At 39.5% G+C, this 24805-nt stretch overlaps 1 protein-coding gene across 1 annotated transcript; it reads left to right on the forward strand.

The window, feature by feature from the left end:
• Positions 1-60: 60 nt before the first annotated feature.
• On the forward strand, positions 61-20611 carry LOC144512590 (transmembrane protein 163a). The gene is made up of 8 exons (XM_078243398.1): positions 61-2645; positions 4006-4125; positions 9420-9463; positions 9575-9666; positions 13203-13299; positions 18178-18289; positions 18740-18881; positions 19711-20611. The coding sequence occupies exons 1-8, from the start codon at positions 2453-2455 to the stop codon at positions 19769-19771; spliced, it is 861 nt and encodes a 286-aa protein (XP_078099524.1). The 5' UTR covers positions 61-2452; the 3' UTR covers positions 19772-20611.
• Positions 20612-24805: the final 4194 nt, after the last annotated feature.

Below are 24805 nucleotides of genomic sequence, written 5' to 3' on the forward strand. Positions count from 1 at the left end.
GTTACCTATTTTCTGAACAGCGCCACCAGTGTTCGGTAGTGCAAATAGCACTCATTGATGCCACAATCAATCAATTTATTATTATACCTCATTTACGCTGTGACATTTTGTCCACAAAAACGAACGTTATTTCAGATGTAATAGCTAAATGTATTCAGCCCTTTAGCCAGAAGCTAACTTACTAAAGACGTTGCTTTCCTAGTTGATTTTTCAAAGAAATAGCGAGGCTATGCAATTAGGGTCGAAATATCCAGATTACCCACTAGGGGTCACAACTGTACTTTGCATTATTTTTAGGTTACTAATGTAAAGCCCCGAAGAGCCCTTAGAAATCAAAGTTGAATTGTTACCACTAGGCCTATTGCATTCAGAGTTGGTGCATGTCGATTGTAAAATCGCCTATCTCCCTATTATTGCCACCAAGCCTCTATAATGGCTGAATTCCCGGGGACATGTAAAGCAACGACTCAAGAGGTTCAGACATTAATATCCTATTTGATCAATATGACAAGAAAACCAGACCACAGCTAAAATTGCTATTCATTAAAATGTCGGTTTTATAGCCTATCCTTCTTCTGTTCTGATTCTGACATTTCCATGGGAGATCAACGCATGTAGACTACAATGAGACACCACATGGTGGAGCATCCTCTGGCCTGCATTACTCTCCTTCTACCACTAAATGGAAGCAGAGACCAAGACAAAAATCAAGCTCAGCGAGTGAAATCTCCGCTACAAGTGATCTAACAAAACTAGGTTTAGCTTACCTAGGCTGCTCCTGCAGGCTATAACAATTCTAAAACTTATAGGCCTGTATGCAACCATGTTATGCTAATTTAAGTGTGGTCTGTTAATGAAATGTCAGAATTGTGAATGTAGGCGATTTGTGTCCCCCTCACATTTCAATTAATTCACCTTACATGTGGACATTGTTTTTCAGGCTCAAAGTGGATGCTTTATCACTTGTAAATAGGCCTTCAATGAAAACCCCATATCAGTTCCGGGGTTTGACCCAGAGAAAGCAGAAAAAGCAGGTATAGCGCTGTATCTTAGCAACCCGTTACAGGAATCCCGTTACCATTCCCAGTGTAGGCTAGTGTAATAACTCCAACCAAAAACATAATTTCGTCACACTCAATCCTGAAATATAAGATTTGAATTGTCGTTGCCCTCTCACCCAGTAAAAATGATTTTGAAAAAAACAACAACATCCTCCTTCTCCTAATCATCATCATCACATCAGTGATTTGGCCACAGAGGAGGAAATAACTGTCTATTTGAGGGTGTGATGGCAGAAAAGTGAAGAAAGAAATTAGCTACTGATGGGTTGCCGCTCACGAGGACAACGCGTTGTTGTGACTAACTTATTATCACTATATTATCTTTCAATCACGCACGTGAAAGGAGAGTAACGGGTCCAGTCTGTCTGCAGGTCCTCCGGCTCGCTCAATCCACATGGGACAGATTCCTCGCGGACGCAGGGCGCAGATCAGCAGCTTTGTTCGACTCCAGCGCGAGCACAGCTCTCGTGAACTCCACCGGGATTTAGTAATTAGAGTCCAGGTGTAGCTATTTCACGACGTCGCGAATTGGAGCCAGTTGTGATTTTTTTCCCTATTGCTTAGGCTGTCCAGACTATTTGTCAGCATAGACACATCACGTAGGCTAGGTTACCGGTTATACCACCTTCAAAATAAATAGCAGTTTCCATTAAATTTAATGGAAACTGCAAATTTCAACTTGAAAACATTTAGTGATTCGAAGAATTAGCTTCTTACTTAGCCTAAGTAAAAGTAGCCTTCCAATTCAACAATATAAAAGTAGGCCTACTTAACATAATTAAAAGTAAAGTTCAGCATTAAGAATTTTACTGAGCAGTATTTTAACTGTAATAGACTAAATAGTGGAGTAAAAAAAATTAGGCTACCCAATCCTTTGTAAATGTAGGCTAGGCTAGTATATCAAAAGTATAAAGTAGCATACTCAAGGAAAGTTCCCAAATTGTAGCACACTTAATAGCCTACTTGAGTTAATTTTCTTGAGTATCACCCAAATTACTACTGCTTTTTGGGTAACAGGAGGTAATAAAAGCCATGTTTGATTCTTAAATACCGTAATGATAAAGCATAGACATTATTTGCAACAAAAAAACTAAACACAAAAAAACACACACAAAAGGCTCAGATGTATTGTATATTTGAACAAAATAGACATTTTCGCATTATTTTTTTCAGTTGGCAAATAGGCGTTTGTTTTGAAGTTCACATCTCTTAATTTCCGGCATTGTTTCACCTTACAGTGTGTAATTTGGCGCTAGTAGACCTGCAGACCTGCAAGGAGTCTCCCTCCTTCCCTCACTGTCTCTGGGTGTCTCCCCAGTTGAAAGTCTGCACTTATCGCCCAGGTGTGACATTTTTGGAGTGCCTCATTGGAACCGCAACCTGCTGAGAAGATGACGGACTCTACATTGCCAGACTCCACCGCAGTCCCGGACCCGGTTGTAGTAGACCCCACGGCGTTGAACGGGCAGTGCGAGGAGACGGACTCCCAGCAGCAGCAGCAGCAGCAGCCCAACACAGAAAGCCACGGAGAGGGTTTCAAGATGGACCAGGAGATGAAGATAACAGACAGCATAGAGGACGGAGGTAGGCGTTGTGAAATATGTTGAAAGTTTAGGATTCACCGGATGCCCCGTAGCCAGGGTGCACACTGTGCGTAATGCCATGGAGAGTAGCCCAATGTATTTTATGCGGTATACGCAGGAAATCTGTTTACGCTTGTATTCCTTCAACTATACTGAAGAAATGTTGCTATGGCAGGTGTTTTACATCTTAAATATGGCACAGATGAAAGTGTGTTTGTATGAAATGCTTTTCCTGCGCTGCGCCTGTACACTGCCAAGTAAGTAATCAGATATTAACCTAAGATATACGGTATGTCATGTTAATTCAATATCTTGAAACTAGTCACTGTAATGTTATGGGTGCATTTTTAAGACCCAACCCTGATTATTATTAGGATTCTAACCATAGGCTGTATAAATGTGCTAACAGAAGATTGGTTCTGTGATTTATGAGAACTGCACTCACAATTTAATCTCTGACTAAAACAAAATCAGACATGATGTTCATTTGAATGGATAACTTAAACACATTTCAAGCCTCTGCAAGTTCATTGTCATACCAAAGTGAAAAAAAAGTTGAAACTAGCTGCCTGTAACGTGTGAAAGACACCATTTAACTACATGTACTTCATAGATTTTTAACAGTTTTTTTTAGGGTCTAGAGGACAGAATTACTAGATTTTCTCTGGAATAACTTTTAACGACCACAATGAAATGGGACAAGTATCAATTGATAGTGTATTAAGTTAACTCAAAAGTGGATATGAATTACTCAACCAGGGAGCTTTTTTGGCTTGTGACCCTTACAAAGAAGCAGAGTTTAGTTGGGGTCACAGTTCAGATGTCTATGAGTTGTGAGCAGTTCCACCACAGAGACATTTCCCATTGAAACTTCTCACATGGTTTCATTTCAATAAGGGGCAATGTTGGTCAGTCAGTCAGTCAACCAGTTTGGTCCAGAGTGAAATGTCTCATCATCTATTGGATGGATTGCCATAATTGTGTACAGGCCTTCATGGTCCTGAGAGGATATCCTATTGAATGTGGTGTTCCCCTGACTTTTCTTCTAGTGCCACCATGAGGTTATCATTTGTGATTTTGAGTGAAATGTTTGACAAGTTTTAAATAGATTGCCATGCAATTTGGTTCAGACATTCACCAAAGGATGAATTGCAGTCCCTTTCATGATCCCATAACTTTTCCTGTAGTGTAGTGCCATCATCAGGTCAAACTTTTAATCCGTCCAATGATTTGTTTTATGACTAAACATCAGCATGTTGGCATTGTCATTGTTAAAGCGCCCCTCTGTTTCCCTGCCCTGCTTCCTCTCTGAGTCATGTCTGTAAATTGTGTGTCGCTGTGCCCTGTGTTGTTGTCTGCAGGTCTTCTGGAAAGCAGCATGCGTCTGAAGCCTCATGAAGCACAGAGTTACCGAAAGAAAGCTCTGTGGGTGTCTTGGGTGTCCATAGTGATCACGATCATCCTGGCCATCGCTGCTTTCAGTGAGTAACAATCATTTCCTTTAATGAGTCCGCTGGCTCACGTGAAGAGATGCTTTTTACATTTCTGGTCAAAGACTTCTAAGCAAATGAAATCCAAAGAAATACTGATGCCTGCTGTGGGTTCTTCAGTTGAAGGACAGGTTTGTTAATTACTGTGATACCTGTTAAACAACAGCAGGCTACTTAAACCAGAGACAACATGAAGGACAAGCAACTTATGTGATCACGCTGCTTTGAAAGTCCACATCCTGTTTCAAACACTGCTAAAACCTTTAGCCTCCCACTATTTCCACTTCAAATGACAATATCACTCAGTCAAAAAAGCAACATGTAAGAAGTTTTATGTTTTTCAGGGCCAAGTTTGAGCGCCCACCTTTGTCGTAAGAATTTTCTGCGTTGATACAATGACTCATTCTGCGTTTTGACATTGAGAAGAGAAAGGGAAGAATTAGGGGAATAAGTAATTCACTTTGTTGATGTAATTAAGGTTATTCTGACGTGTTTTAATTTATGAAATTGGATTTGAAGGCCCATTTAAAAAAATCCTGCAGATCATTTAGACATCTATCCATCTTTAAAAACATGACGTTCTGCAAAGTGGTGCTTGAGATGATGGAAATATCACAGACTCTGTAAGCCTTGTCTTGACCTGTCACCACCACATACTGCTATATTCAACTGTTGCTTCGTCCTCCTCTGCAGTAAATGCAGATTAGTGTTTGGCAGATGCATACGTAAAGAGGCTTTGCTGCTGTGTATCTTATCACCACATTGGTTTGCAGATGTGCAGAGATATGAGACATTCCTGTAATGCTGAAGACTGATGACAGCGAGAAACATAGCATGTCTTCCTTATGATCTTGTTTTGAAATGTTTTTGAGAATACAAAAGTTTATTTAGCCTGATTCCCACAAACCGGCCATTTTCTTCACTGAACATCTTTTCATGCAATTTCTTCATCAGCCATTTTTATCACATCTCTGAAGTCCTGCAGTGGTACCACTCGCTTGCAACATCATGCCTTTCTTACTCATGAATGAAACATGGCACTGCTTGAGCTGCAGAAATAAGCAGAGGAAGACATGAATGAGGTAGCAGCAGTAATTTCAGTAAACAGGGATCTGACTTGCTCTCACACCGGGCCAGCGTCATTACACACACATAATTGTTTGTTTAGATTCTGACGCTCTCTAGAGAAAAAGAAACAATCAATCATTAATTAGAGTCTTGTTTGAGGAGGAAATTAGGAATTGGAATTTTATCTGGGGTCAGAATTAGTGAAGCGACTTGGAGTGAAGTGGCTGAAGGACGGAGACAACAGAGCCTCTCCCTGAATTCAGCCCATGTTGTTTCAAACATTTTGCCCATTTCCTGCTAGGATAAGGAAACGCCGGTACAGAAGCAGGACTGGACTTAGTCTTACAACTTCCTTCTTTGTCGTGTGTGTGTGTGTGTGTGTGTGTGTGTGTGTGTGTGTGTGTGTGTGTGTGTGTTGCTTTAGCTATGTGTTTAATACATCCCACTCTGATGAAAAAGCTTTATTAATTGCAAATTGGAGAATCCAGTCCCACATAGTTCATTTGCAGATGCTTTGTGTTGCGGTGACAAAATGTTGCTTCTAGTCTGCTTTAATTATATTATTTATTGGATTTGTAACTATTTTATCATGTAATACAATACCATATCATTTTATCATATCAGCATAGTGTTATGCTCTTTTTGTGATTTGTGAAGTTAATGTGATGAAATCATTTATATTACATCAGTGCAGTTGATACCACATCTATACAGTTTTTCATTTCATTATTGCACACAGTTTATAACAACATCAGTTAGATTCACTATGATCTTATCATTGCTGTGCAAGCCTCCTTTTCTTTGTTTATCTGCAACTTCCTGTTTAATACAGTAGTGAAAATGAACATTTATTAGCAAACAAGCACTGCACCAGTTGCGTAATCACTCGTTAAACCTTCTGTGAAACTGTCACTGGGTGTTTGGAGATAAGCCAAGGAGTTGCATTGTAAATAATTTATATCTTATTATTCTACTACCAAAAGGTTAAATTCTCATGTGAAATTTGTATAATAAAAGATCGATACTTGGCGTCCGTGTATCAATACAGTCTTGCCACGGAAAATATTGCAGTACGATGCTGCATCGATTCCCCCCCCCCCACCCCTAGCAGCAACCACAGCAGCCAATTTCAGTCTGAACTGTTGTGTTTGGATCAAATAGAAGCAGATTTGTTGGCAGAGATTTGTTGTCACACAATGTCACATCCAGTAAATGTTTTGTGCTCCGCAACCCTTCCTAGAATGAAATGGGCAGAGTAGAACTTAGTTCAATAAATGAAAATGTAATAGAGCCCTCGCTGCTGCTTTAATAACAAGGCGTATGCATTGCTATAAGTACAGCAAGACAAACACCATTAGTCCACCAACTGTAAAAACAACCTTGACAGCAAAGTTTTTCACTGATATATAATGCAGCTCCAGAATCGGCCAATAAACCGGCAGAGCTCGGATGGTGTTTTATCGTGTGTGTGTGTGTGTGTTTTGCGTGTTACCCTGATGCGATGCTGGAGCTCCGTCCCCACTGACTCCCACCCAGCTTTCTTGAGAGCCAATTAGCCATCGCTGGGCTCAGCTTTGACAACTGCAGAGCCGCAGCAGCTTCATTTACACACAATTTCTTCTTTCTGCTCCTAATGAAGGAGCTAGGAGGAGAAAAGGGAAGGAAAGAGGGGCTGAGGGAGGAGGAGCATACATTTCTGGATTGGGATCACCAGCTCATAATGTTACGGGCAGATCTGTGGGGTTTCCATTCCAAATGAGACCTTTAATAACTTGCATAAAATTGCATGAAAGCAAACGTATTTTCAGCTATCTGCAGAATTTAACTACAAGCTGTCGATTCAGTGTTTTACTTGAACGTACAGTTCGGCTCCCTTGATGATTATAGTAGATGGTTTTGTATTTCAAAAATCAAACACAGAATCTGCATCCATTTTATACCTTTCTGTGAGGCACTTTGTAAAGTTATATACTGTATTAGCCCTGCCATATGTTCTTGTGTTATTTGCTCAGTTGGTGTGTCCAAACCCTTCACATGTAAACAAATAATGTGCCTGCTACAGTTCCCTTGTTATTTCAACTCTGGCAGATGTGTGATGTGTGTCCCTCCCTCTCTATTTACCTTCATTTGAAAAGCTGTCACGTTTTATTTGCTGTATAATATGTCTGTTACCACGCTAAGAGCCGAGGCACCCAGGGTTTGACGTTTCTTTTGACAAGAAGAATATCTCCACCCTGGATGTTCTAAAGAATAGATCAGTCATGCGATGTTCATTGTGTGATCTGTTTTCATTTCATATGCTCCATACAGTAAACATACACTATATGATGTACTATATGTAAACTATGTGATGATTGATAGTAAATAACAGAAGTTAAACTATCTTTTTTTCACTAGTTTTACAGTCCTCTAACCATATTTACCAGAAAACGAGGTCTTCACATGAATAGAAACATCTGGACATCACATTAAAGTCAAAATCAATCAAAAAAATGTCCTCCCATTTCATAAATTCAATTAAATATACATTTTCATCAAAAATTTCTATGAAAGAAATATAAATAATTGTAGTAACTTCAAGTCTTTTGATTGGTTGCTCAGACCTCGTGCGTCAGAGAGAGAGAGAAGTTTGGCTGTATCAGAGCACTAGCAAAGCTTGGATGAATCAGCTAACGCTAACTACACGTTAGCCGGGAGTAAAAAAAACAAACAAGTGTTTGCTCTGTGGGACTTTATGGATCGTTTTGTTGTTAGCGAGCGAGGTTAGAAGTTGACTGATGCAGAAAAACATAGGTGACGATAATCTGTCTGATGAACTTCACCTGGCAAAGCGCCATATTGGGGGAAAAAAACAGAATGGGGGTAACGTAACTTAATTGTCACTTGTGTCATTAAGGCCTCCCGGACTTATTCAAGATTGACCGTTTTGCAAATAATCACAAAAAACATATTTCTTTAAATTGACTATAAGCTGCCAGTTAACATTAAGGACCTTAGTGTGGGCAATTTAACGTTATGTGTTGTGTCATCGTTAATGTGTGTGCCACATGTTTTCTGTTGACCTTTGGTGATGATGGTAATGGTAGGCACTAATGTAGGCGATATGTGCAGTTTGACCCGGTCTTCCAGTTCTAGTTCAGCATAGTGTGCTTTCTTGTAAGTGATGCCATTCTGTTGATAGTGATGGTTGTCAAGTGAAATTGGTTGTTATGTGCTGGCTACACACATAACATGTATAAAACTGTATTAACAAATATTTCTGTAACTCTGCATGGCTGCAAAGTGTTTCTGCTAGTCCAAATTTGCTTAAATTGACTCAGGAAGAGTTAAAATGCTCTTTGTTTCAATTTGAGCCCAAACCTTTAATTTGTGAAAATCTGAAGTTGAAGTTGAGCTACATACTGAAGTTGGGGGGATAAGAATGTGCAGTATTCAGCTTCAAGATGGTGACGTTACGAACTGTTGCCCTTTAACCTCTATTTCTGAGCTTCTTTGCCATTAATGACATACTTTGCAAAAGCATGTAAAGGCAGCGCTCATTTCTGTTTTTATTTTGGGCTGGGGAAGTGGATGATTGCACCTTCACCCCGGAGAGAGTCAACGAAACAAGAAAGGATGAAGGAAGGTTTGGATGAAGGACGATGAAGAAAATGGGAGGGAATGGGGAGATAGAAGATGAAAGGTATCATGATTTCGCTATCCTTGCAGAAAGAAAATGAACGACTAAAGGGGAAGCACAGAGAAAGAGATACCACACAATGCTGTGTTTCTGCATGCAGGGCTGAGACGAGTTTCTGGCCCCCAGTGAGTGTCGCTAAAAATAAACCTGGGAAGAGAGGAGAGGATTCCTCCCCTCTATCTATCTGCATCTTTCTCCCTTTTGTCTCTCCTTCCTTCTCCTCTCATTGCCTGCCATTGCAGGTGTATGTGTGTGCAGAAGATTACACACAGTGTCTCTGGCTCAGTGTTTGTATTCAACACATCAACGGCTTATTATCATTTGGCCAAAACGGGCACATAATATGCCGATAACCAAATCGTTTCAGTCAACAAAATGCATCTTACTTGTTTCTTAATAACTAGAACCGCAATTCCTCACAATAATGAACCTTTAGATTTATATGATAATCATATATGATCAATATAATAGTTTTGAAAGCACATTGTTTGAGTTACTTGTTGTTCAGTGTGTCTCTCTCTCTCTGTTTTCTTTGCAGCTGTTTCCATCATGCGCCACAGTGCTTCAGCTTTTGGATTTGCTGTAAGTCGACTGTAAAGCCTCCACTTCACTAAAGCTACGAATACGATGGCTAACACTGTATGCTGTCGTAAAGAGAATGTAAAACATCTGTTTTATGTTTTCACTCTGCAGTTTGATGCCACGCTGGATGTGTTGTCCTCTGTCATTGTACTGTGGCGGTACAGCAACGCTGCAGCCGTCCACTCAGCACACCGCGAATACATGTAAGTACAATCACCGTTCACTCAGATCATATCAAACCTGGTTCAAAATCAAAAAAACGTTTTGAGTCCATACTTAAAAATGCCTTAAAAAGTTTATAATTCTATACATTTGTGGCATTAACATCACTAAAATGTTACGCTAAAAATAGGTAATGATGTGATGGCTTGCAACAAATGTAGCTAAAACATTCCTGTTTGATGTTCTGAACACCTATAGTGTTAAACAGGTCTTTCCCTGGAAAAATCACTTGCGTTTAATTGTCTTAGTGTAAGTGTTAGCCACCCAAATGAAAGTGAACAAATATGATATGCATCTTGCAGGTTATCATTAATGTAATATTTTTTAAATCAATGCTTAGGCAAGAATAGTGTCATTTTGACCTCTTGTTTTTGTATATTGTTATTTTTTTTGTCTTAAAATCTAATATTAAGGACACTTCTTGTAGACGCCCTGCAGTCGTTTAAGCTTTTGTTGGCTTGCCCAGATGATTTAGTTCCATCTATGACCAAACAAACCTAGACAAGTGATGAAATCCATTTCAATGTGTCCACAATCGTGTGTGTGTGTGTGTGTGTGTGTGTGTGTGTGTGGGGGGGTCTGCTTTGTCCTGTAGAGGAGTGTGTCAGATAAAGGGTCTCTTCAGCTTTGTCAGCCTCGGCCCACTGGGACCGATCACAGTCAGGCGCCTCATGTCTTATCTGTACCTGGCTGAGGTGTGTGTGTGTGTGTGTGTGTGTGTGTGTGTGTGAGAAGGTCAGGTGGGCCTGTTGAATGGTCAGGGTGCTGGCAGCAAGCAGGCGATCGAAAGAGAGAAAAAACAAAACGCGAGTGAAAGGCAGTTGTCTGTCATTTTATTTCTGTTCTGCTCTATTCAATGAGTTTTAACATTACCAGAGAAGATACACAATCAATTCATTTAAATAATAACCAGCATCTGTTTCTGATCATTCAGTCCCAGCACACACACACACACACACACACACACACACACACACACACACACACACACACAGAGGAGCGACTGCTAATTGCTGTGGAGGCGACAGATGAGATCCCGTCCTCTGGAGATTAGGTAGTAACACAGACAGAAAAAGACATTAATTCAACCGTTGATTCAAATATCTGACATGTTACAAACAATAAAATACCAGTTATTGCAAACAGAAAGGTACATTTCCCAATCAAGAAATAGTTAGCAAGTCACTCTGTCCACAAATAGTTGTTTTTACATTTCTGTTGGTGTTCTGTGTGTGTTGGTAGTTGCTAACTGTTTTCCCTTTTACAGTTTATGCTAAGCTAAGCCAATCTACGGTGTCCAACAGGGGCAAACGCACTGCATCTAACACATGCAAATAGACAAAACACAAGCAAATTAAGAAAACTTCTTTATTAATTTGACATTACATGCGCAGCATTTAGCAAACGCTCTGCAAATATACACAACACAACCAAATACAACGCGTTGCAAATACCGAAACGATGCAAAATGAAAGGCACACAAACCCCGAAAACAAATGCAACAGAAAAACGCTGCATCCAGTTTACACAACGGAAGTTCTCCACACCCCTAGGGGGAGCGCTAAGTGGAACAGCTTGATTTTCGACCCCATGGGGGGAGAGAGAGAGAGAGAGAGAGAGAGAGAGAGAGAGAGAGGTTTGTTTTGGAATCGGAAAGAAAAGAGTACTAAAGAAGCAACATTAAAAGGTGCTAATTCACTTTTACGTTTGGCCCTAGTCTTTTACACTATTATAAAAGAGCAACAGGTTTACGTAGCTACCGTGTTAGAGACTGACTTCTACAAGAGCTTGCTAGCTAACACTAGTTAGCCCATATATGTTACTGAAAAGTAGAACACTTAAAAATGTCATAAAAAAATTAGGAAAACTAAATATCCACTCTGAGATAACCTTGCCTTCCGTTGTGTAAACTGGATGCAGCGTTTTTCTGTTGCATTTGTTTTCAGGGTTTGTGTGCTTTTCATTTTGCATCGTTTTTGTATTTGCAGCGTGTGTGTGTATTTGGTTGTGTGTATGTGAAGTGTGTTTGCTAAATGCTGCGCATATGTTGTCAAATTAATGAAGATAATTTCTTAATTTGCTTGTTTTGTCTATTTGCATATGTTTTTAGACTTCCTCCTGGATCACACACACACACACACACACACACACACACACACACACACACACACACACACACTGTAAACACAGATATATCCATAAATGGTCTGAAACTCAGAAAAGTGAGAATTACCTGCAAGCGCACACACATGGAACACTCAAATACATATTGTAGCATTGTGTTTTTGATCTGCACTTCCAGCTGTTTTGTGTGGGTTTGTTAGACAGCTAGTGAGAAAACTACTGACAACTGGGGATTCAATATTATTATTATTATTCAGTTTTGTGTCTGTCTGTGTTTGATAGAGGAGATATGGCTGAATAGTGATGCCCGGGTTACAGACCAGTTGCCAAGGTAACAAGCTTGAGATGTCAAAACGAGACAAATTAGGGAATTTTGCTCTCAAATGAAACACGGAGCCCTTCTAAACAACAACACCTTAATTCCTTAATTTACATGACTGTGGCAAATGTTAGAATGAGATGCTGTTGTTGTGGCAGTATTGACATTAAAAAGAATTGACATCCAGATGTGATATGATGGATGTATTGAAACAGAAGCTGTGTTTTGCTGAAAACCTTCGCTGGTCTCTTTGCAGTTTTGTTGTTTTTGTTGTGGAGCCAACAGCAGCTCAGAGACACGGTGTCATGTTTACATCCACTGTGTGCAAGAAACAACAGGGGGCCTGTTAGTGTACCTGGCTGAGAAGTGTGTGTGTGTGTGTGTGTGTGTGTGTGTGTGTGTGTGTGTGTGTGTGTGTGTGTGTGTGTGTGTGTGTGTGTGTGTGTGTGTGTGTGTGTGTGTGTGTGTGTGTGTGTGAAAGTCAGGTGGGCCTGTTGAATGGTCAGGGTGCTGGCAGCAAGCAGGCGATCGAAAGTGTGTCCTGTGTCCTGCTGTGGACTTCCAATAGTGATGTTGGATGTTGCCTTGGTTACCTTATCTGGTCAAAACCCAAGACACAAAGTGTGGTTCGAGAGCAGCCTTCAGAATTGAACACACATTGGAAGCCATGCATGACAAGGGCATATGCTCCAGTTGTTTTTTGTCTCCTTCGAGACGTTGTTAATTGGATAAAGGTTTTTGAAGGACATCTGCTGCTTCTAACTAAGTCTTCACAGAGCATCTGTACATCAGGGTAACACAGTTAACTGGGATTCAGAATTGATTTGAGGTCACAGGAACATTTTAGTTTTAGCTATCTTTTTCTCAGCATAAGGTCTGAATGGTGCTAAAATGCAGCAGTAGGTTACTGCTGACTGTCAGCAACACTTCTGGCAATACATGTACTTTGATAGACAGCCACAACAGCTCTACTGGCTCACACAATCCAACTTGGAACTGGCACTGTAATGTGCGTTTGTGTAGATAGTAATATACTCGTCACCACAGTTTTCCTCTGTCTCTTTTCCCCTGCAGAGCCTGTGTTATCCTGGGCGTGATTTTCATCCTGTCCTCCTTGTGCATTATGGGTAAGGCCATCCATGACCTCGCCACCAAGCTGCTACCTGAAGTGGTAAGAATTTATCAACTACCAATACAAAAGCCGGATTCAAACAGCTGCAAAGACTGGTTGAAAATGTAGATAATATTCTATTAGAGTTTACTACCACATGTTGTTGTAAGATGACATATACATCTTACACTAAATGTCAGTATGCATGAAATGACTCTGACTGTGGTGCAGGGGTCAGAATTTGATTCAAACTGGAGATGGAGGAGATCTTTGGATTAAAGCATCTACCATATGGGCCAGATTATGTTATCCATTTAACCCTAAACACATTAACATTCTGTAGTACACTGACAGCTGTATTACTGTCAGCTGAACAGTCAAGCTGGGTCACTTAACAGTTTTGTCCATCTCACTGGAGTCAGGGTGCAGAATTTAAGCCAAACGTTTGGTGTATAATCAGATTCTTTTAGTGGAATTTGAGGCTATTTTTAAGGCTTGGCCAGATAGTCACAAACACTTTGTCCAGCCAGGACTCGTCTGCTCTCCCCGCTGTAATACCACCAGTCTGCCAGAGACGAGGATTTCTCTTAGAATCCCCAAAAAACCCTATTGACTTTGTGCCTTTCTCTATTGATATCCTCTCAAAATCTGCATGTACTTCTCAGCGTCCAAGACAAACAACATGCAGGTCATAATTTACATGAAGCTGCTGACGTAATGTGGCTGATTCTGTCTTTCCATTTGAACTGGAAGTACATCTAATAAGATGGCCATCACATGGTGCTGGTCACTGGAGGGTTGGTGTTTCAGGCCCGACTGAGGCCAAGCAATAAAGAGAAGCAGCTCAGTGTTGTTACTGAACAGATGGAGAGTTTGGGCTCTGGAAAAATCACAAATCACGTCTGGATGATTAGGTTTATTTTAATTTTATATCTCGAGGCTGCGGTGGTGCATTAGGTTATCTTGTCAAACTGCTATATTGCTTTATTCATATTTGACTGTAACAGTATATTTCATTTTCTTATTAAGTTAGCTCTTGCTCAGTCTGGTACAATTGTCAATGTTTTGTATCTATTAACATTAATCGATATTTGTAATAATGAAAATTACTTGCAGTAGTGATACATTAAGTCTGTCATTCATTACTCATTGTCACATTCAAATCCAAAAAAGGATTAGAAAGACTTATGTCCCACTATGTTTTTCAGAACAAACTGATTTTAAAGCCCCTGAAAAGTTGGCTTAAATATTGTATTGTTTTAATATGTATTTTTCTAAAATGGTAAGTAGTTTTGACTATACACTGCCCTTCAAAAGTTGGGAATCCCCTAACACAAAGGCTTGATTGTGTCCTGTCACATGTCTGAGAGGACCACTCTATATTTTTAAATGGTCTTTAATGCTTTTACGTTTTAGATAGGCCTCTTTACAAATGTTATGTTATTTTGTATGAAGGGTGTACAATGGTTCAACCAGACTGACAATTGAAAGGGCATAAAGAGGCATAGATCCCTCTGAGCAACAGTTAAATAAGAAGAGAAGAAATCAGCTGTCATTGGGAAAAGAAACTGGAAGCTTAGCATCAAAATGTGTGCAGATTTTAATAGGAACAGCTCCCTGTGTGTGTCAAGTGCACAATAACACAGCCTTTAACAAGCTGGAATAAACAGGCAACATGTTGCCTTAGCAAAGCTCTTCTTCAAAGAAAAAAAATGCAGAAATCTTTCATATGAAATAACCAACAACTGTCATTGCTCTTAGTAATAAGCTGAAAATCAACAACAACAAAGTTATTTTTGTCTCACACCAAGCTAAATATTTTCATTTAATGTGAGATCATTTCAGTTCCGAAACAAACAACCCATCTTGGAGAAAGGCGGATCGATTTTCACCTCAAGACAAACTGGACTGAAAACAAGAGAAATGATTGTCCAGCAGCTTTAATTGGTTTTCACAAAAACATGATGTTCAGCTTCTACATTCCATTAGGTTTGTTTTTCTTCTGTGTGTGTGTGTGTGTGTGTGTGTGTGTGAGAGACAGAGGTGTAACAGTAACTGCTGCTGGATGAAGAATGTGTGAAGACTCAGGAGCTTTCACATCTCCTGAAATAGTTTTAATACCCTGTTGCCAGGCAATAGTCATCCCTGTAGAAATGCAGTCGAGGACCTGAACGTAATGATGATGATGATGATGAAATATGAAAACATTATGCTTTGGTTAGCTGAATTACTGGCTGAGATTATTCAGGCTCTTCACTGCCTCTTTCTACTTTAGCTCTATGATCTAATTCACACTGGTGTAGTTTTCAAAATAGAAAAAGAATTGTTGCCGTCTGTTTTAGCCTCAAATGCACGATTACATCCATTATAGAATGAGCTGTATCTAATGTACAGCTCCCAGGCTGTTTCTTTTAGTTGTGTGAAGTTATCTAATTGCTAAAAACTGTTTCAAGACTCTCAAATGAGCTAATATCAGAGTACAGGATCTTAAAAGCTGGATATCTGAGCTACAGCATGACACAAGTTAAACTTATCCCATAGAAAAAGTACACAACACACATACAATTTTTAAAATATACTTTTAATCACATTCCTCAGAAGAAAACCTTAAGCTGTTTTATTTAAGATTGAATGAGTATACTGATTAACTTTTATAAGATCGGCTCAGGTTAAGATCAAACTTTAGTTATAATGTAAGTGTTGACTAAGTGGTGATTTACGTATCACTAAATTACTTATTATATATTAAATTACTTTAAAACATTAATATATTGTTAAATTTAAACCTCTCTAGAGCCAGTGTTTGGTTTGTCCGTTCTGGGCTACTGTAGAAACATGGCGGTGCAACATGGCGGGCTCTGTTGAAGAGGACCCGCTCCCTAAGTAGATATGATGGGCTTATTCTATTATGAATGTTCTATTCCATTGTTGCCAATAGATCCCTCTAAATCGCTGAACTTAACCTAAACTAAACCGCTAAATTTAACTCTGAAAAATAATAATTATGATTTATTGATGTTTTGGACCATCTATTCATCTGTGGCTGCAGTGAGGGGAAGAGACGGGCCTGACCGACAGCGAGCAGCAGAGCAGAAACAAAGGCTGTGGGAGCGGCGAGGCAGACAGATTGTTTTATTTTCTGAGTCAACCTGCTCCTCTTCAGTCACACAGTCGGGTTCTACCAGACTGCTTTCTGGTGCATCACAGTTTGAGTTATATATAGCTTGTGTATGCCTCACAGCCCTCCTCAGTGTGCAGATGCTGTAAATAAGGTTACTTTTCACAGCCTCCCTCTCTTCCTCCTCATTATGAAATGTTAATGAGCAGCTGCTTAGGTATGCAGGAGAGAGAGAGAGAGAGAGGACAGAGAGCGGAGGATGGAGACAGAGAGAAGAGGATGGAGACAGAGAGAGGGGGTGGAGGATGTTTGTTTTTTTGACACCTGACTGTTCCTGCTCTGATAGTCCTCTGAGCCCAATTAATGTCAGTTAGCCACCAAAACAGTTGTAGTCTTCATGCTCATCAAACTGAAACAAAATTTCAGTTCCTAAATGTATGTTTGTGTGTGTAATGGAGCTGCTTGGTAAACATTCAGACCAGGTAATACCACAGTAATTAAACTGTTTTTTGTTGTTTTTTTTACATTATTATCATTACAATTTTAAACTAATTTCTCCACATCCAATCATCATCATAAATGATACAGTTTTTGGCCTACCTGACTTATCAGAACAGTTGGCACTGTTTTCATATTCTGCACAAGAATCTCTGGAAGTCAAATGTAAATGTCAAGCACTGTTCACATTCTGTGCACGGTCGGTCTGTCATGAAATCTCTCTCGTGTGTATAATCAGATTCTTGCGTGCCAACCCACCTACTTTGAATGTTGATTTAAAGTTCACTGGGGGGAGATTCCCCCCATAAAATATTTTGAGGATAATACACTATGTATGTTTTACTATTTATTTTTCACACCTGAGTCACGGTACTGACTCAGGACTATGCAGCATGCTGAGGTTTTCTCTCCATCTCCTCTTTGGTGTCTGTGAGCTCGCCAAAGTTGCTTTACATGGCTCCAAGGCCATAGTGCAATATTAATGCTGCCGCAGAGGCACTGAGTGCTCCGCAGCCTCTCTTTCTCTTTTCTCATCCCTCTCTCCCTCTCCTCCATCAGTCCTTGTTCTGAGCATTTGCATTTTTGGCATTTAGCTGACGCTCTTTCTGGTGAGTCTCACAACAGGCACATAAAGAAAGTAATCTTGAAATTCTTTAAAACCAAAAGGACATGTAAGGATAAGGCAGAGCATTTGATGAGATACAGATAATTGCCAGGAAAGGTAATAAAATAAGGGCTAGGGGATTCAAAGGGAAACCTTTTTTGGGTATAATTTGAGTGAATGGTCGAGAGGGGAGGTGATGTAATTCAGTGGAGATGTAGTGGATGATTATGATAGTGTCTCTGTTTCGAACAATAAAAGTGCAGCTTAATTAGCTGGGATGATAGCTGACAGAAAGGGTGTAGGTTTGGTTTAAGAGAAGATGCCATGATTGTTGTGTTTGTGTTGGTTACACTTCGTAACTCTGGATTCAATGAGTAAAGGCGTAGCCCTGTTAGATCTGAGAAACGTCTCTTTCATTAATAATTAAAAAAAAAAGTCATATTTTTAGTCCACTAACTCACTGACTACCTAAAATCATGTTTAGTTACCTTGATACTGAATGATAGATGAGGTTGCATTTTTACTGAAAAGAACAGTTCTTTAGTATAAAATCTAATTGAAACTGTAAAAGTTTCTCACGGTTTCATGTGGATCAACCAGTAGTGCACATGAGGGACACCAGTAACGTGACCGGGCGGTGAAGACAGAGCAGATCATCAAATGAAAACAAACCATGACTCCCACTTTCTCTCTGTGCTTCTGTGTGTGTCTATGTCAGGATGACTTCCTGTTCAGCGTGTCCATCGTCAGCGGCTTGGTGTGCATCTCCCTGGCTGTGATCAAGTTTTTGCTTGGCAAAGTGCTCACGAGCCGGGCCCTCGTCACTGATGGTAGGTGCACACACACATGCTCAAATACCTCTTATATCAGTCTGTCCACTCATATATTTGTAGGAAGGTTGTTTTTTTTTTACTCATGAAGTACTGTCCTTTTCCTAGTAACAGCATCACAGTGTGACTGCAGTATGTTAATATTGTGTTTGCACAAACACGCTCACATGTCTGTAACACGTCTTACTCATGCTTACATTCCCTCCATGGAGTAGCAGATATGCAGCAGTTTCTCACCTTCATTTTGAGTATCTGTCAGATATTGTAGGCATTTCAAGAATCTGTAATAGCACAAGACACTTTGTATACTTAAAGAGGCCACCGCAGGCAATATCACATGTCCATGGACTCTTAGCAGTTTCCGAGGGAAGTCCAAAAACAACATAAGCTGAATTTCAACACTAAGCCGACAAAATCCCCATTAACTGACTTTTTGTTTTCTTTTTCCAGGATTCAATTCCCTGGTGGGGGGAGTCATGGGGTTCTCCATCCTCATCAGTGCTGAAGTGTTCAAGCATGAACCCCAGGTGTGGTACCTGGACGGGACAATAGGCGTCCTCATGGGTCTTATCATCCTCGCCTATGGAGTCAAGTAAGTGATTACTAGAAGTTATTAGAGGGGTGGTTTATTCGGATAACAGACAACGATATGTAAGGTTTGCTGGTAGTAAATCCGAATGTAGTAAGATTAAATGTGGAGTCCTGCAAGGATCAGTATTGGACCATAAACTTTTCATTTTTTTTCATTATATGTGAACAATATTTGTAAATATGTTTTGTTCTGGAGATGATTTAAAGAAATAGTATACAGTAATAGTAGAGGTATCTATTTTGGCCAAAGTATTTGAATCATAAACTCACGAATAAACAATTATTTGGCTTAATTTGTAATGTAATGATATATATATTTCCATTGATTAAAAAAACATGGCAAAGCTGTATTTGTTGATTTCTCCAGGGCTCTTGATTTTGTTGATCACAAGGTCTTATTATAGCACATTTTTGTTATTTGTTGATAGATCACATGTGTACCACAAAGTTCTATATTAGCACCTGTTCTGTTTTCCATTTTGTATAAAAAATATAGGAACAACTAGCCCAGATGATAGACAGTTGCCCCGCCTAAATCAAGCTATCACTGACCTCCAGACTGCCATCCACAAACAGCAGTTTAGCATTTAACCAATTAAAATGAACCCTAAAAAGCATGCACAAACATTACTCTTCAAACAAGTAGGCTTTCAGATGAAAGGTTTTTTCTTTGCTGCTGATGCAGTGAGATGTTCTTCCTTAAACACCCAAAATGAATGTATGTCCGTGTGCAGTGTCTCAATAAGTCGGAATGGAATGCACACATTTGTATATTAGGGGATCAAAGCGTTTGCATCAACTCTGTTTTTCCTTCTCTTCTTCTGTTGCAGGCTGTTGCTCGACATGGTCCCACGGGTCCGACAAACCAGGAACTACGAGCGTTTTGAGTGACGGACCACCGAGGAAAGAAAGAGGGAGAAGACGAGGGTTTGGGAGGGATGGATAGGGGGCTGACCGACTGACTGACTGACAGACAGGAGAGGGACCGGGGTTACAGTTCCTACAGTCTCAGACGATAACATTCAGTCCCCGAGGTGCCAGCGGAGGCTTCAGTGTCTGTACAGTCCTCCCATTCAAAGATTTGAACTATCCAGGCTGATGATGACAGTGTGGGTGGATACAATTCTTGGCGCCTTTTAAGTGTGTTACAATTTGGTGTACATATTATATATGTATCTGTCTTTTAATAGTGAATTGGGCAGTCTGTTATTTCATGCCGTATTTAAACAAGAGGGTTAAAAAGAGAGAGGGAGTTAACTGTGAAAGGGAGTTAAACTAACTTAAATATTTTTTTGACTCAGTTGTAGTATAGACTGAGATGAGCTTGGACTGCAGCGTGCAGGGGACATATGGACCCAGAGAGTCCATAACTCCTTAGAAGCAACAGATTTTTGTACAGCGAGTTGATGTACAGTACCTCAGTTACACCTCATCGCCCTGTCAAAACACAGCAGTTTATTTCTTTCCCATGGTTGTCAGAGGCCTTTGCTCAGCTGTGCTATAAATATATATTTTGTAGTGTGGCAGGTCACACTGATTGATGTAGCAGATGTAGCAGTGCAGGATTAATGGTGTTTTACCTTTTTATATGACCAGAGAGGATATATCAATACAAGGCCCATTTGGCATAGGGAGCAGGTATATAAGCGCGCACACACACACACACACACACACACACACACACACACACACACACACACACACACACACACACACACACACACACACACACACACACACACACACACACACACAAACACAAAGGATCAGTAACATGTGAGTTGCTCTTTGCAATATTTATCTAGACTGTTGTGGCGGGAGCAGAAGCCTGGAGTGGGGACAGTTTCAGCAACCTAATGCCAGCGCCAGCTTACAGTCCCGGAGGATAAAAATCCTGTTTCTGGCCTCCATTCACTAAGAGAGTCATGACCTGACTCGCCGTCCAATTCACTGTAACAGAAGGAAAATAGCAAAAGCTAGCTCAGCTACTGAGCTCCTGCTATTTTCCTTCTCCTTGTGAAATCTTGATTAGAGCAGGTTTAAGGTTATGAGAAATATTTTTTATTTGAACCAAATTTGTCTTAAAGGTTTGCACTAAGCAATGTAGACTAATGTGTAAACTTTATTGAAAAGTAAAGAGGAAAGGCAATCAGTTGTTGTGTGTATGTACACTCATTTCACATTACAAAACTAGATGAGCAAGACAGAAGGAAATAAGCATTACAGTGACTGTGAATAAAGAAAAGGAGAGAGAGAGCTGGTAAGGAAGGGACAGAAAGGAGTGATTGTGATGGACATGGAGTAAAAAGGGGCAAGCAGACACAGGTTGAACACGCTGCACAAATTATGGCTTAACGTTGCCACCTTTTTTGTTTTTTAAGTTGAAGTGACAAACCCAAGAATATCATTTGTACATGCACAACTTGCACCATCTACTGACCAGAAGAGGTACCTGCCACACACGTGAATATATTTGAATGTGTATTTAATACAGCTAATTACAGTTACAGACAAAGCTCTGCACCTAGTCTTAAGACACTTTAGGTCAAAGAAAAGCTTTTTAAATGCATAAGACAAAATAAAAAGTTTATTCCTGCACACTTACAGCACTCAGTTTATAAACGATACAACTTTTCGGTCATGGATCATCTTCAGGCTTCAAATGTACAATATCAAACAACTTTATACTAAAGTAAAAAGCTGCAAGAGCCAATACAAAGAGGAGCTAGATCTCAAACAGCTGTGAAAGTTACCACATCAATACATAAAAAAACATCCTTAAAATTAGACAAACAATATATGTCAAGATCTACAGAATCCTAATAAAATAAGGAAAAAGAATCTCGGAGACTATCTCAGTTACTAGTTACTAGGCTCATCACTTGATCTGGTTCACCTGGGCTCCTGGTCCAGGTGCTCACTACATCTCGGTCTCATGTCTTCTTTTTGGACCTGTCACACCTCCATAGAAAGTAACCATACATACATTTCTTTCATTGCTGATATTATCAATTCCCATATTGCCATCCCCATATTTTCTCTAAAGCTATAGTGTGTAGTTTCTGTCGCCCCCATGAGGAATTCTAAGTAATGATAGCTTGTCTTGATACCTGATGAAGGACCATGACCCAAACGTATCCCTAGTTTATATTTCAGTTTAATATCATACTGTGAATGATTCCACTTTCCATCTATTTCAGTACTGATGGTTCGTTATTGATAGGAGACGTTGGTCTTCTGCAGAGCTACTCAGACTGACAAGATGCATGAACCACTATTGGCCAGAGTGTCGCCAAACTGTTCTGAAGTGTACACTGAAATTGGACGTCTGTTAAACATTGCTTTGGTTTTGTCCCTTTTTCTGTTTTTGTACATGGTGCCTGGTGGTTGTTACCACTGAACACCATGTTGGCTCCCCATCAGTGAAAGTGGTTCCAACACACACTGCAGTGATGGTTTTGGACAACAGACAAGTCAACATTGATCTTAATATTGTGTCAATATGTGTCCTCTCTTATCTGGAACGGCTGTTTGTTTTGGTATTTATAAGGGAACTCTTTATTTTTCTGGTGATTTAAGTATGTTGACTTGTGGATTGATGTTAATTATTTACTAAAGACCATTTTACACAAGATTTTGACTTGTCTGGTGTTCATAGATCCTAAACTTGTCTTAAATGCACCATCAGCTCAACTCTTTCCCCCACTATGGCTGCCAGTTGGAGTGGCTCATTGTTCTGCTCTAATGGTGTTAGCTTTTACCCAGAAATTTTGATGTGAAATGGAAAAGCACAAAATAGAGTTTACTGAAGCACAGTGGCTACTGAACTACACCCAGGCATTGAGAAGGAGGTTGTTATTTACTAAAGTATGTCATCAATTTAGAATAACACCTGGAAATCACCTACCAAAGTTAAAATGGTTCTTTCCATCCCATCTGTGCTCCTTCTTAACTCCGAAGCCTTAATCGTACTGCTCAGTGTTCGGTGCAAAATGTGAATGTAATTATCAGGTGGATTTTCAGCTGTTTGATTGTCATAGGTTTCAGGAGCAGGAGAGAGGAGGTGTTCATTTTTCGGCGTTTTCATACATTTTCCTCAAGTCTGAGTTTCCTGCAGACTCGAAAGTGAGACAAATGTGCTTCAGTGTTGATTCACATGTAAGGACCTTTATTTGAATACAACAGTGGTATTTAGGTTATGAGAGTCATCTGTTTATGGAGTTCTATTTGTGACTAAAATGTGTACGAGGCCCAAATTTAACTCCATGTGTGCTCAATATTGTGTGACTTGTTAGACATGTGTATCTGCTCACACTGTGGGGCTCGAGCTGCCCCCTTGGCCTGTGCTGCTGTACTCTCGTGCCGATGTAAATACTGAATCTGTATCGCTGTGATGTAAAACAAATAATAAACCAGAGTCTGAGCCTTTTGTCACAGAAAAAAGGTTTATTTAAAAATAAAGTTATATCCTTCTTACTTGTCAAGGACTGTGAAAACAAAAAAATGTCATTGGGCAGGTGAAAGACTTGGGTTCCCTAACCCTTAGTTGGCGATGGGGTTTAGAGGTAAATCCCTCAAGAAAATCTGATGTTTTTCAGTAAAAAAAAAAGAAGTCATTTTGGACCATAATTATTACCATATATGTGTCAAAAACATGGAAATGCTAGAGCAGATAATAAACACTCAAAAAGCTTAAAGACATAGCTTGCTAAAGAAGTCCAACTACAATCATTAGGTATCAGTATTTCTGAGTATCAGTTTTGAAGCTCACATTGATTTTACATTCATTTGGCTCAGTTGCTGCCCAAAACGTCTGAACCTAAGTCTTATAATGCTAGGAAAAACGCTGATTGCATTTTTCACCTATCGCTCCTTGAAACACAATAATCATCACTCTGGCAATTCAGACACTGGATGCTAACTGACAGATTAAAAAACACAAAGATTGATACATATTTGTATGACCAAAAGTAGCAATTCTTCTTTTATTTTCTTTTTTTTTTTTTTACAATGGAGACATTCAATGCTGAGGTTAACAAAGAGATAAGGTGAAGAACCTTTTTGTTCTTTTGAAACCAAACAGTTGATAATCTGATGCTCAGAATAAGCCTGACTAACAGTTACATAATGCAACAGAACAGCTTTTAGTATTTTGAAAAAAGTCCTAAAAAAGTCATAGTTTAGTATGTCGAAAAGTCATAAAAAAGTCATTGTATAATATTTTGAAAAAAATCTGAAATAAGTCAAAGTATAGTATGTTGAAAATAAGGCCTAAAAAGTCATAGTGTAGTAATTTAAAAATAAATAAGAGTCATTTGAAGTCTTATTTTCTTATATCTGTTATTGTTTCATTTTAGATATTTTATTTTTAACTACTCGGACACGGATGGATTTTAATACTGTTCAACCTGCCTTGTTGGTGTGAAATGAAACAAAAACACATCAGTTTCCTCTGCTGAAGATGATGAAGAAGATGGCTTAATTAATAGAAGTTATACATATTTGGTTACATAGTGAAATAAATACTAAAACCAGAGTTAGAGTATTCAGATCCTTTACTTGAGCAAAACTATAATACCATACTGTAGTAATACTGGGTTCCAAATAAAGGTCCTGCATTGGAAATGTTACCTGAATAAAAGTATGTACAGTCAGGAAAAGGTATTTGAAAGTACATACGTGCCACAATAATATACAACTGAAAACATCCAGAACTACAGCACCCAATATGTTAACATAAACCCTTCTGAGCACAAACATCTTCATTTTCTACCTAGGAAATTGTTTATAAAAAATATGTTTTATGTAAAAAGAGAAAACAAACTTCAACCTTCTGAACACCAAAGCAGCCACCTGACCAGCGGTTTTAGAAGCTGTAACACAGGCTACTTCTACATTTCTACATAGACTTATGTCTATATAACA

This window comes from Sander vitreus, chromosome 24 (assembly GCF_031162955.1).
Source record: "Sander vitreus isolate 19-12246 chromosome 24, sanVit1, whole genome shotgun sequence".
In the NCBI taxonomy this organism is placed as follows: domain Eukaryota; kingdom Metazoa; phylum Chordata; class Actinopteri; order Perciformes; family Percidae; genus Sander; species Sander vitreus.

Coding starts and splice junctions, on each gene's coding strand:
- LOC144512590 (XM_078243398.1), top strand. CDS start 2,453: ATGACGGACTCTACATTGCCAGACTCCACCGCAGTCCCGGACCCGGTT. Junction 4,126..9,419: donor CCTGGCCATCGCTGCTTTCA/GTGAGTAACAAT, acceptor TTTTCTTTGCAG/CTGTTTCCATCATGCGCCAC. Junction 18,882..19,710: donor ATCCTCGCCTATGGAGTCAA/GTAAGTGATTAC, acceptor CTTCTGTTGCAG/GCTGTTGCTCGACATGGTCC.